The following is a 12,814-nucleotide window of genomic DNA, read 5'->3' on the forward strand; positions in this document are numbered from 1 at the left end:
TTCCTATTTTGATGCTGACATTCATTTGGTGAGTCCTGATGCAATGCAGATGGTGTTTGATAAATCTGCTTGCAAAAGCCCCTCCTCTTCCTCCTCCAGTAAAGGGCCCTGCACAGTCATGCCTGGAGACACGACGTCTCCAAATGGAAAGGTAAAAAGATGCAGTTCCAGCATTGCTTTCACTATTGAACTCTCTCACAAATATATTCAAAACACATTATGGAATTATTCATTGTTATAATTGCACCTAATTGGGTTTGCATAGGGAATTTTCCCTGTGCTCCTAGCAAATCAGCTCATGGGAGAGAAACTATTTCTCCATGGAGAATTTGGGGGAAGGAAAGTGGATGTGGTTTCTCTTGTTCCCCTATGGGCTTTTGCGCAAGGTAGCTCTTCACACGTTTTATAAAAACTCAGGCGAAAACACAAGCTGTCCTCCACATTCTCTGCATATGCAGTGTTTAGCTACTAAGCCAACCCAACATTTGCGCATCTCTGATAAATGTGCTCAAGGAGTCTGTCCCATGTATCAAAGACCAAAACAAAGGGGTGTACTTTACAGAGTACAAATCTCTGCCCAAAGTAGTTAATCTAAAATGCAACATAGGGGGAAAAAGCGGAGGAAAAGTATAAGTCAGGAAAGGGCATGCAGAGTACTTTTAGTTATCTGTACTAAGGTTTAGTTGCACTTTGACTGGTGTCTCCTTGCCTTTTTGGAATCATAAAAAAGTTTTGGCAGTTTCAGATTATACCAAGAGCCCACTGCAATTTGCAAATGCTTCTAGTTTATCAACATCAGACTAGCAACAGTCTTTCTTCTATAAAGTAATGAAATACTTTTGTTATGCAGTGTGCTGGAGATCACAAGTATCACAAAGCCATTCTCTCTGAATGAAGCTCAACCTCAGTGCTTTTTGGTAATTTGGAGTGTCCTGAAGCATTGTGTCTGCTATACTTGCTGGGCTACTGCTAATAATTAAAATAGCCTTGTAGAATGTTAAGACTCTCTGGAGTCTGACAGACATTTTTTAAAACGAATTAGTAAATATGTTTTGTTGATTTTACTGGGAATCGTCAGAGCAGTGTATGTGGTTTACAAAATATGAGTTACATAATAAAATAGTAAGCACTAATACTGCTGATACATTCCCTTTTATATTCAGAATTTCTTAAAAGCATTTTCTGTACCTTGAACTGCTTATTTTAATATCTCTCTTTCCCCCCTCCCAGCTCTACCCAAGGATTAAACCAAGGCAAAGAAGCTTGGCATGAACACATTTGGAATTTAATTTTATGAAGTACCAGCCACAGGACAAGTTTATCCTTTTTATCAAAAAGAATATTCTTTTTTGGGGTTGCGCCAATTTTCTATTACAGTGTGATATGAAAGCAATACTGAATGTGCTTTGAGAACAGATGAAGGATAAGAGTGCATTCACAAATGGTGGAAGACATTCGCCAAACTGGAATGCTACTTTCAAGCAAACGGACTTGGCTCCATTTAGGCAAACTAAGCCTAATGGTCAATCGCTGCCTTTTCTGCCTCTGCAGATGGCTTTTTTCCATTGTAATGCCAATGTACCAGCAAGAGAGAATCCAATAATTGCTCATCTAGATAGTTGTATAGCTTCTTGAGTTCCCTTCTCTAGAAACAGGACTTATCTACTCATTCAGAAACTTATAATGAAACATTCTACTTATGGAATGTATTTTAGTAGCAGAGCTGATGGTGTGAAAATAGCATAATGCATTTTAAAATAAGGAACCTAAAACAGTTTTGAGCAATAACTTTAAAGTGAAGTAGCATTTTAGGCTCCCAAGGTATTTGAAATATGTCACAGCACAAGTAATGTAGTTTCTAGAGTATTTTTTTTATTTTGTCTGTCTTTTGTAACTTGGGTATTCAGTAAAGAAAACCTGTGTGGACTCTACATCTCACAAATGTTGTTATAACTATCTTTTTATTCTTAACTGTGATTAAATTTTTGCCTCAGAAATACCAATTTGTCTGGTGTCAAGTTTAATGCTCAGCTTCACAATGCTGCTGTGATGGAGCTGTCCTCCATGTGCTGACATGGATACATTAAAGACTACAATTTGCAACTCCCCATCCTGTCAGCATTCTGTGGTTATTAGATTTGGAAGATGTTCTTTGACCTGCAATTTCTATAAATTACATTATACCTGATAGCTGAGCCATGTCAGTTTATCCCAAATTGATTATATATTGCTGGGCTTGAGGTTTTTTGGCGATGTTTGCGAAGGAAGCCTCTTGTATGAAAATGGTTTACTTGTATCCAATATTGGGAGCAACCTGCCTGCTTCAATTACAATCTGCCAACGTAGGACTGTAGCTTAGTGGAGGTGTATTTGCCTTGCATGCAGAAGGTCCCAGGTTCAATCCCTGGCATCTCCTGGTAGGGCTGGGAGAGGACTGTGCCTGAACCCTTGGAGAGCTGCTGCCAGTCAGTGCAGACAATACGGAGCCAAATGAACCCGATGGTCTGATTCAATATAAGGCAGCTTCCCGTGTTCCTAAGCTTCAGGACTCTGTAGCTTCAGTCTACAATACTGATGGCCTCTCGACAGGTTCTCATTAGGGCATTAGAGGTTGAGGGCATATGCTGACCGTGACTCCTCAATCTCATTTAGCAACTCTTTATTGCTTCTTGGGGTTTATAAGTGCTCAGTAGTAGCCAGCAAAAGACAGAACCGCTGGAAAGCTTCCCAATCATTTGTGATTTTACTTTGGAAGTTACCTTCCAGCTTCTTCTGTTTAAATCTCTTCAGGCCTGCAGACTGACATGAGATCTATTATGTGTGCACATTATATATTTTTTTAAAAAGTGGGTTTCTCTTCTGGAGCTCAAATTGCTTTAAAAGTTATTTGATTTATAAACTAGAAAACCAACCATATTCTTGCACATCCTTTTAAAACACTTTGACTGCAATATATTAGTCAATAATTCTGATAACAAAATAACCCACTAGTGTTAGCAACAAATTCATTTGTCCACTGTCTTTCTCTGTGAATTCATACTTCTGATAAGGCCTTTGCCTTGTCTTTATGAGAGTATGTGGTACGTAAACCTTTCAGAATTTGTAAGAACACGCATCAATACCTGAAAATACTATGGACTATAATTTTCTGAAATGGCAGATTTACCATTGTCACATTTTAAAGACAATGCAATATAGCAGTAGACACCTTGACAGTGTGTAATCCTAAGGAATTTATTCAATTTTTAGCAGTTTAAATGTTACTTTTATCATTGTCTATTAAAAAAACTCATGTAGTTGGAAATACAAGCTTCTTTTAAGTCATTGGCAAAAAAGCGAATGGCATAACATTACATAATTTAGTTTCAGTATGCATATGTGTACATTTTATAATAATGATCCCCTAGTGCCATAATACCAGAGCAGCCGCTAAGATGGATCCATTTGGCAGCAACTTCACTCCATGATGATCAAGTACAGACCTCTTTATTTTACTGTGCAGATGTCTTGTTGATAAACCAGTAATATTGTTCCTTCATTTACTTAAGTAATGTCATTCCACATCTCAAAAATCATTTGAAGAAAATAAAAAACTAAAGGATGGTATGAAGTATTACCATCCTAAAGCAAATGCGGTACATTTAATATTAACATAACTTTAATCCAGTAGGTTAGCTCAAGCCATGGCCTTTAATCACTGTAGACGGGGCTATAAGTGAAGTAGATGGTGCAACTTATTTGGTGTTCAGCATGAGGATACATCTTAAGCTGTTTAGGTTTTTATCATCTGTAATAATTGAAGGCTGAATGATATTTGTTCCGTGTTGCCCTAAAAAAATGGCAGTTTCTTAAAGCTTACGTTTAAAAGTTTTCTTTTTTATGGCAAACTTAGAAGCAGTTCAAGCAAACAAAATAACATTATGAAGTCAAAGCTTGTATACAGAAGCTACACAGGTAACTTCCAGTGTGCATTCATTTGGCCTTTTCAATATCTGTGTGGAAATGTAATAGTGCCTTTTTTTGGTATGTTCTATATTGGTCTTAGACTGATGCTCACTTTACTTGGAGAAATCTTCAAGTGAGGTTCATGGCTTCTTCATATGATAGTAAAACACACCCACTATGGGACAGAAAGAAAAAGTGGTTACAAGCAGCGGTTTTCTTCTGGAATAAACTCGGTGAAGCTCAGACCAAATTTAGCTTATGTGGGTTTCCTAAAAGAAAATTATCTATCCACAAATAGTACTTGAGGCCAAAGGGGGAAGTTAACTCACTCTATAGAAGAAACTGGGGGAAGTTTTTTCTAGCTTTTTAAAGAAGTACAGACTTGAGCACTATACTTATGTACATATGGGACACAAGTAATTAAATCTCTAGTCATAAAAGTCACAAGTCCCTGTGTGAATCTCTTTGTATTTATGCCTAGAAAATGAGGATTGCTAACTTTATAATATATCAGGTGACACTGGCTATGGTTTCTTATCCTGTCCAAAATCTACACATTGCTCAGCGGGGGATACCTTTTTTAAAAAATTGCTAGCCTGCTCAGAGTTACAGTGGATAATGATGAACTACTTCAAGAGTAGGAAAACTACTAGAGAAATACATGCACAACTAAAATAGTTTGAAGTGACACATATGAGATAATTAATAAATAAGCTGGAAATCTGCCACCATATGAATGTCTGTTGCCATTTGCTTGCTTGTTTTGACACAGAGAGGAATACGTACGTGGCTGCAGCAGCTCCAAAGAGTAGTTGTGGTCTTTGTAACTGTATATCTAGCATTCATGTGTGTCCCTATGGTTTTAGGAAAGACAGTGTGTTTGCATGCAAGCTATCTATTCCTGCCTGAGTGAGCTGGCTAAAGTCCTAGATTGTTTCTGTATTGGTGCATCTGCAGAAGTGCAAGCAGGAGACACTTGACAGAAGTGGAGCAGCTGCTGTAAATGCCAATTTGCACATTTTTTATTTTTAGAGATGCAGGGGCACAACTTCTTATCTGCCACAACATTATATGTCACTAATAAGTATGTACGAGATAGTAATACATAAACTCCACTGGTGGAGTAACTGGTGTACTCATTACTTTATACACAAATCTGACCACAGGTGATTGTGTGTTAATGCTTTGTGCAAAAGGAGGTTAAATGTGTATCCTGGCCCCAAGGCTCAGTGATGCCTGTGCCTGCCCCCTGAATTCCTGGTTGTGTTGAACTAGCTCACAGTTGCAAGAAAATCTCGGCACTGTGCAAAACCTGCTGCCCTGTACTTTTGAGAATACAACCATCACTTTATATTTCTGATAAAGAGTTCATGAGCTTAGGAAGAAACCATGCATGCCTCTCTGTGGGATGATCCTGGAAATTTGGTTAAAAAGTAGTGTTTGGTTTGTAAGTAGCATACATATCTAGATTGCTAATTAAAGACAAAAAAATCTTTGCAGTTCTTCCTCCAAAGTGACTATAGCCTCTGCTAAATTTGTGCTTTTGGATCTTGATAGGCTTATTAACTTACAGTGACAAGATTCATCTGTATGGTTCCTGTTTTCTCAGTATCCAGTTTCTTAAATAGCTCTATATGAGACAGAGAGAGAGAGAGAGAGAAAATAGTATGAATTACAAAGCTGAGGATTCCTGGAAGGCAAAAGCAGCAATGTAATGTTTCAGCATGAGAAATAAGGGAGAAACTGCCAGTTCATTTAAACAAACAAACAATAATGGAATAAAAATCATTCCATATTATAAAATATTCACTGTCAAAGGAATACATTATAGGCCAAACACCATAACCGCATTTTTTAAAAGAAAAGCTGTATGCAGATTTTAAGTGAAGGATTTTGAGTTTTTTTGCTTCCACTCCTACTATTAGCATATGGGATATTGCATGCTAAGCTGGTTCTCACACCTTAAGTTGGGACACCATGGGCTGGGCAGTCCATTTATCTGGCCTTCCTGCAATAAGAAAGGTGGCAATTCTATCTGACTAGGACATTTCCTGCTTGTGCCTCTGCAATACAGCAACCAATTGGGAACCTTCACTCTAGATTGGACATAATGTGGGAGAAGCCTTAGGTGCTTTCCATCCCAACATCTCCCCTCCCAAAAACCAGACAAATGGTGGCTGAGAAGAAACTGCAGTGTAGCCTCCTTCCATGACATCATTAGACATTACTGAAGCACTGTTGTTCTTATATATGAATTTGTTTTATATATATATTTGTTGTTGGTGTTTTTATTGCTTTGAGATGTTTCCTAGGAGTGATTCATAAATAGAATGAGATAAATTAAGTGCCTTGTGTACTGCTAAAAATAACTTTAGAAGGGGACTAATTGGCTCTTCATGTGGAGTAGTGGCTAGATCATCTTTGGAGCACCCATTCTAGTGGTACTGGCCCTGAGGGGAGGGGTCAGTGTTGGGAAGGGTGCTTACCATACAATCCTGCCTAACCACAAGGGAAATCAATTACGGACACTATAACAGCATCATAGAGCTCTCAACATATTTCAGTTCTTTGGCAGCAATCGTGCCATGCTAATGGTATTTGAACTAGGCGCTCGGCATATGTTAAGGGCTTCATATTTGATATGGGAAGAGCACAAGCATGCACTAGGTTGTGGAAAAATGTCTTGGCTGCCTGACATGGGCTCTGTATTGGACAATTGTAACCTATCTAATAATGTGTGTTGCATGTGTGTTGCAGATGTTGTATGAAGTTTTGTACTGTTAAGAATATATTATTGTTGAACACACAGCACTGTACAGATATTAAAAGATAAGACTGTCCCTGCCCCCAGGCACACAAACCTAATGGATAATGATAAAAATAAAAAAGGAACGGGGAGGCAAAAGGTAAGGTGGCACTGGAGTCCTTGACCCTTGGATGATGGATAGGGAGCCAGGTTAGTCTCCCCTTACCATGGTGGTTTTTTCTCCAGGCCAGTGGCAGCGGCCAGAATGTTTCTTATTTATTTATTTATTAGATATATAACCCGCCCTTCCTCCCTGTAGGAGCCCTTTTAGCTCTGCAATTCCATGGCAAGTGGCAGTTGGGGCAGAGTGTTTGTATTCAAGACTACCACAGAAAGAACTTTCTATGTGAATGCTTCAGTGAGGATAATCTTCCAATTTGGTAATTATTCACGTGGCCCAACTGTATGAATTGGTGGTAGAAAAAATACCTGAAGATACTGGTAAGAGGGATGGTAGGATAGCTAAATGTGTTCAACAGGCCATTACTGTTAATGCCTACTAGACCGGTTTTGTGAATTTATAGTTGACTACTCTTTTGCTCGTATCAGGGTTCATGTGAATCTATAGAAAATGTTCGTTTCCTACAACTGTGCTGATGGGCCAATTTAGAAAGGTGGGAGGTAGTTGTTTTTTTAAGTGTATTCATATTAGAAAAACAATGACTTACCATTATTTTTGTATTACAATGGAGCTTGCTTATCCTGAGCCTTTGCAATGGAGTAAGATTTTTAAAAATCCCCAACATTTTAGGCTGGAGATCTTAATATAAATTGATTTTGAGATACTCACTGAACAAGGTTTCTAGTCGAATCAAGCACCTAACAAAATTGTCAAAATCGATTATCAGCTGCTCATCAGCAAAGCGAGCCACAATGACTTGATGTAACTGGCAATCCAGCTTAAAACCTACAACACAAGGAAACAGAATCTCACTGACACAGATGCATTCTTGGATGGCGCAACTGAACATAGGGTAGGAGTTGCCAAGGAATTTATATTTCAATGTATTTTGATACAGTGAAGAAAAGAAAAACTGGTCAACTAAACATAAGCTTGGTGCATTCTTGGAAGGCACAGAAAAACAGTTTCCAGCAAGTGGTATTCAGAAGCATATGACCTCTAACTATGGAGGCAGAGCAATAGCTATCATGCCATTGATAGCTTTATCCTCCATGAATTTGTCTAATCTTTTAAAGTCATCCAAGTTGGTGGCCATCACTGCCTCTTGTGGGAGCAAATTCCACAGTTTAACTATGCGCTGTGTGAAGAAGCACTTTCTTTTATCTGTCCTGAATCTTCCAGCATTAAGCTTCATTGGATATCCATGGGTTCTAGTGTTATAAGAAAGGGAGAAAAACTTTTTCCATGCCATGCATAATTTTATACACTTCTGGTACAAGAATTACCTGCTTGTTCTAAGGCTTTCCGCATCTCATAAGAGTTCATGGTTCCAGAGCGATCGACATCCATTTCACGATAAATCTTCTGCACAACACAAAACCCAGAGTTAGAAGCTTGACAGCAATTCAGAGCAGAGCAATGTTTCTACCAGTCAATCTCAGCTTCACCAGGGCCATAAAAATATAGGCTGCTTCCACGGCTTTAATGTACTCCATTTTTGCAGTTTTCCTGAGATGAATTTAAACAGCTATGACTCACTTTTTGAAAGCTACTCTTGTATGCCATAAACCCAACCTCATAATGGTGCTATAATTAAACATTGTTATTGCTGATGGTGCATTTATACACCTTGATTGCTGTTACTACTGTTAAGGCCACTACTTATAGCTAGGTGCGCTCCGAACAGCAGTGCAACGTCTCTGTCATAGGTGCTGCAACAAGTTCCAGGAAGCTTACACAACATTCAGAGTCCTAGATGCCAAAGGAAGTTTTAGGTAACAAAAGTCTCCCACTCTACTCCATTTAAGATGTCTCCTTACCTGGTATTTCTGAATCTTTGTCCAAAGTATGTGAAACTCCTTCAGCCCCAGTTTACCACTTCCATCAGTCTGTTTGGTTAGGGAAACTTCAATTTCACAAAGCAAATCTACTTTTCCCCCAAACTGGGTATATTTTGGCAAATGATGTTTTTGACAATCAGGGTAGAGAACAATCCCAGTCCCATTCTAAGTTCTTCCTCCTATATATTGGTAGACTCCCTGTTATAATCTCTATGTTTAAAAAGTGACAATCAGCAAAGCTAGACCAGAAGAATAGAGTAACACTCCAAATTTCTGTTCAGATTTGCTGAGACCTACCAGTGTATCAGGCATGTAAGTATTGTGAATACCCAGGTGGCCTCCATGGCAAAGAGCACCTACCACCAGCTTCAGGTGGTGAGCCAATACTGCCCTTTCCTTGTCACTGTGTCTCATGTGCTGTTACCTCATCTTTAGACTATTGTACTGCACTCTCTCTGGAGCCTCCCTTATAGCTGGTCCAGAGGCTGAAGCTAGAACAGAAGGCTATGGCCTGGGCACCAAGTGGTGCCACTTAGTGGGCACATCATCCCAGTGCTGAGGGGCCTGCACTGACTGCCTATTAGTGACTCAGCCAGTTTTAAGGTGGTCTTGAAATGAAATGGACTGCCTTCAAGTCGATTCCGACTTATGGAGGCCCTATGAATAAGGTTTTCATGGTAAGCAGTATTCACAGGGGGTTTAACCATTGCCTTCCTCTGAGACTGAGAGACAGTGACTGGCCCAAGGTCACCCAGTGAGCTTCATGGCTGTGTGGAGATTCGAACCCTGGTTTCCTAAACAACTCTGGACCAGGTTATCTGAAAGACTTACATCTACCCAATCAATGGCATTAAGATGAACAAATGGAACCTGGTTACCTTGCCACAGTCTGACTATTGGTTTATGGCAACATGGAGGGGGGATTTTCGACTGGAAGCAACCAGTGGTATAGAATGCATTCCCTTATGAAATATGAGAAGCCCCATCTGTATTGGCACTCTGCCGGTTTTCACACATGTTTACACAGGCATTCGCTTGTTTTCTCAATCTGAGCCTCTTGTTTTCATTACTGTATTGTTTTTAATGATGCTGTCCTACTGTGTATTTTAGTTATGAATATTTATACATGACTTGTGTATCTTGATTTTAATACATTGTAAAGCATTTAGAAGTTTATTTTGGCAACAAGCAGTATATAAACTAATAAATAACAATGCTTCATGTTGAGGCAGACCAATGGTGCATCTAGCTCAGTACTGTCTATTCTGACTGGCAATTCCTTCTTCAAGGTCTCAGGTAGAGATGTGTTTCTAACTGCTACATGAAATCCTTTCAGGTGGAGGCCAGGAATAAATTCTTACATTTTCCACATTCAAAGCAGGAATCCCATCACTGATCTATAGCCCCTTCAGATATTGGATATCTGCTAAAATAACATAGTTGTGAGTAGATTGGATTTTTTCATAAAGCATTTTCCATTTCCTCTCTCCCTTGAGCAGATGGATGGGAGTATGTTTCTGTCGTATCACAATAATCTCTCAACTATAAGAGATGTTTCATCAAAGGGAATGTTGATAAAGCACATCATACTGAGGTCTTTTTCTGCTCTTGTCATACTTTGCTCTATTTTAAGCAAAATGCAAGCACAACTGTGTTACCCCACCCCGTAAGCAGAAAACATGCAGTTTCACATATAGAAATAGAAGGATACATCTAATAGATCAACCATTATTTTACATGTTTCAATGCTGAAGCCATCTGATTTAATGTCTTGACCTGAAAAGAGAAAGAACACACTTGTTACATACAAATAATTTAAATAATCCTAACATTTTTAGCCATTTTATTTTATTGTATCCCTTATAGTCTGCTTGCATTTCTGATGCTAAAGTTTGTGTTCCTTTTTGTTCTCATTTGGGCAAGGCTTTCATTTTCTGAAGGAAGCTTCCTTGCTTCCTTAACTCTGCCTATTAATCACCAAGATCAAGAGGATCCCAGTTTCCATTCCTAATCTGCGGTATACATTCTAGCTGAGCTTCTATTAATGTCGTTTTAGATAACCCACAAGCATTCTGACCTCTTTCCCTTTCAACTTCCTTTTTGTCAATCCTTCATGGACCAGTGAACTGTCTGAACCAAATCTCTCTCTCTCTCTCTCTCTCTGGAACTGCTGCTTCAGTGCTTCTACATACTCACGTCCACAAAATGTGTAAATAAATACTGAGCCTGGTCTTTTCACCAGGACAGAACTGTGGGACCCTTCAGCCTTTATTGGCCTACATAAGAACTAGACAAGTATAGGCTCTGCAGTCTGCAGAATTGGCTTCCTGTAGTAAGTGAGGGGATGTTCTGGGGGACAAAGGAGCTTGCATACCTTTTCCTACCACAATACAGCATCCAAGTAGGAATACAGGAAGCTTTCCCACAGACAATTTGTCAATGTTACCTAAGCCTATGGATCATTTTAGCTCTTAAGTGCATGAGTGGAGTTTGCACCTGGTGTTCCATTTCTGCAGGTCTTACAAATCCTTGTGCTGTGTTTTAGAATTCATTTTTTATTTCATGAGGAACTGTGAGTGTTCACTGCCAGTTAAAGTAAAGCAATCTTAAAATTTTGCTAGTGAGGATTAGTGAAAGAGGATTGCAGGAGGAGGAGAAAACTTACGTTTTGCCATCACTTTCTTCAGAATATTACACAGTTCAAAGGCTGAGATCTCAGCATCCTGTGAAAATGGGAGGTAAAGACAGTACAAGGAGAGAATGGTTTGCTTCAAATTATCTCTACTATCTTTGTAAGAGCATATTTTCCCATACCAAGTTCTGCACTTATATTTTAGAATTCTGGCCCTTGGGCATTTTGAAGAGAGCTATATGCTTCACCTGATGAAAAGCTAAACCACTCACCTCTCCAGCTAATTGCCCAAATAGTTTCTTAAAACTAGGTTCAATTTCATCTTCTGTGACTTCTTTCTAGAAAAATGGCAGGAGGAGAAAACATCAAAAGAGGACTTTGACCCAGTAATCATTATATATTTAAGCAAACAGATTTCTCAGGGCTACATTAAACATGTATTTTTTTTCCTTTTTGCTAGGGCACTCAATTAAAATTTAATTTTCTCACTGACCAGCTTGAATTCTGTTCAGATTGAATAATGCATAAAGCCAGTGAATCTCAGATTGCTGCTGTGTTAAAATTAAACAGCTGAAGAGAAGAAACCTATTTTGCTATTTGCTATAAAGTATGGGAAAGTCAATCTAAGCCAATGACAGAAATGCATGCATGGAAGGAAGCATTTCAGTATCAATACCTCAGTATCAAGAAATAAAAGTGTAAAGGTCCAGCCCTAACTGTGGTAAAATGTATGGGCAACCTAATAATACAGGCAGAGGGCCAAAACAGTACATTAACCCTGTGATTGCATTTCTCCCCCCCTGTAAAACCAGCAGTGGGGTAGGTCAGGGAGAGCAGGACTGGCACCACTGTGTGTGTGTGTGGGTTAACAATTTCTCCCAGCTCTGTTCCATCAAAAAGCCCCTCCTCCGGACTTGCTGTTCACTCCAGGAGGAAATGGCAGCTTTTGGCGGGGGGGGGGGGGGGAGATAGTTGATGGAACTGCAGAATGGAGAGAAAGGGTTAAAAACCCAAGTACCAATACTCCCAATCCTGTTCAGGGACTCTTTTTTTTATAAGGAAAAACTAATATATTAAAAATACAGTAACACCTTTAACAGAGTGTCTGTTTTGGTCTTGAGAGTGTATAATATTTTAATTCCCTGAACCTATTCCCATGCAAGCCCCAGAGTGCAACACTGCAAACCTGGATTTCTATATACGTCATGCTGACCTTTTACTTGTGATGCTCCACCGAGGTTTGAAAAGGTGGTCTCATAAGGGCAAACTTGAGCATTTGTCCTCCCCCACCCCCAGGAGCTTATTACCAACTGAGTCCTAACTCCATCAAAATTCAGGGTCTTCAACAGCAGCAATTGTCTTCTATGTATCTATAAGGCTGCAATCCAATACACACACCACTGAATGCAATGGCACTTCTGCGTGGACATGCACAGGATTGCATTGTAAGTCAATGACGGTATAATTAC

General features: G+C 39.2%; 2 protein-coding genes across 3 annotated transcripts in view; one reads left to right on the top strand and one right to left on the bottom strand.

Moving 5' to 3' along the window:
* TP53BP2 (tumor protein p53 binding protein 2) overlaps window positions 1-1,999 on the top strand; it is a 72,077-nt gene extending 70,078 nt beyond the window's left edge. For both annotated transcript variants that reach the window (XM_061625082.1, XM_061625083.1), the window contains exon 18: window positions 1,231-1,999. In XM_061625082.1, coding sequence (XP_061481066.1) covers window positions 1,231-1,272 — 42 coding nt within the window. In that variant the 3' untranslated portion in view covers window positions 1,273-1,999. The remainder of the gene's footprint in view (window positions 1-1,230) is intronic.
* A 1,210-nt stretch (window positions 2,000-3,209) lies between these two features.
* The window catches only part of CAPN2 (calpain 2), a 60,046-nt gene continuing 50,441 nt past the window's right edge, over window positions 3,210-12,814 (bottom strand). Inside the window, exons 14-21 of the mRNA XM_061625084.1 lie at window positions 11,618-11,683; window positions 11,379-11,436; window positions 10,425-10,489; window positions 8,693-8,761; window positions 8,159-8,237; window positions 7,542-7,658; window positions 5,517-5,575; window positions 3,210-4,120 (exon numbers count right to left, since the gene is read on the bottom strand). Coding sequence (XP_061481068.1) covers window positions 4,097-4,120; window positions 5,517-5,575; window positions 7,542-7,658; window positions 8,159-8,237; window positions 8,693-8,761; window positions 10,425-10,489; window positions 11,379-11,436; window positions 11,618-11,683 — 537 coding nt within the window. The 3' untranslated portion in view covers window positions 3,210-4,096. The remainder of the gene's footprint in view (window positions 4,121-5,516; window positions 5,576-7,541; window positions 7,659-8,158; window positions 8,238-8,692; window positions 8,762-10,424; window positions 10,490-11,378; window positions 11,437-11,617; window positions 11,684-12,814) is intronic.

The sequence above is a fragment of the Rhineura floridana genome, chromosome 4 (genome assembly GCF_030035675.1).
Source record: "Rhineura floridana isolate rRhiFlo1 chromosome 4, rRhiFlo1.hap2, whole genome shotgun sequence".
NCBI lineage: Eukaryota > Metazoa > Chordata > Lepidosauria > Squamata > Rhineuridae > Rhineura > Rhineura floridana.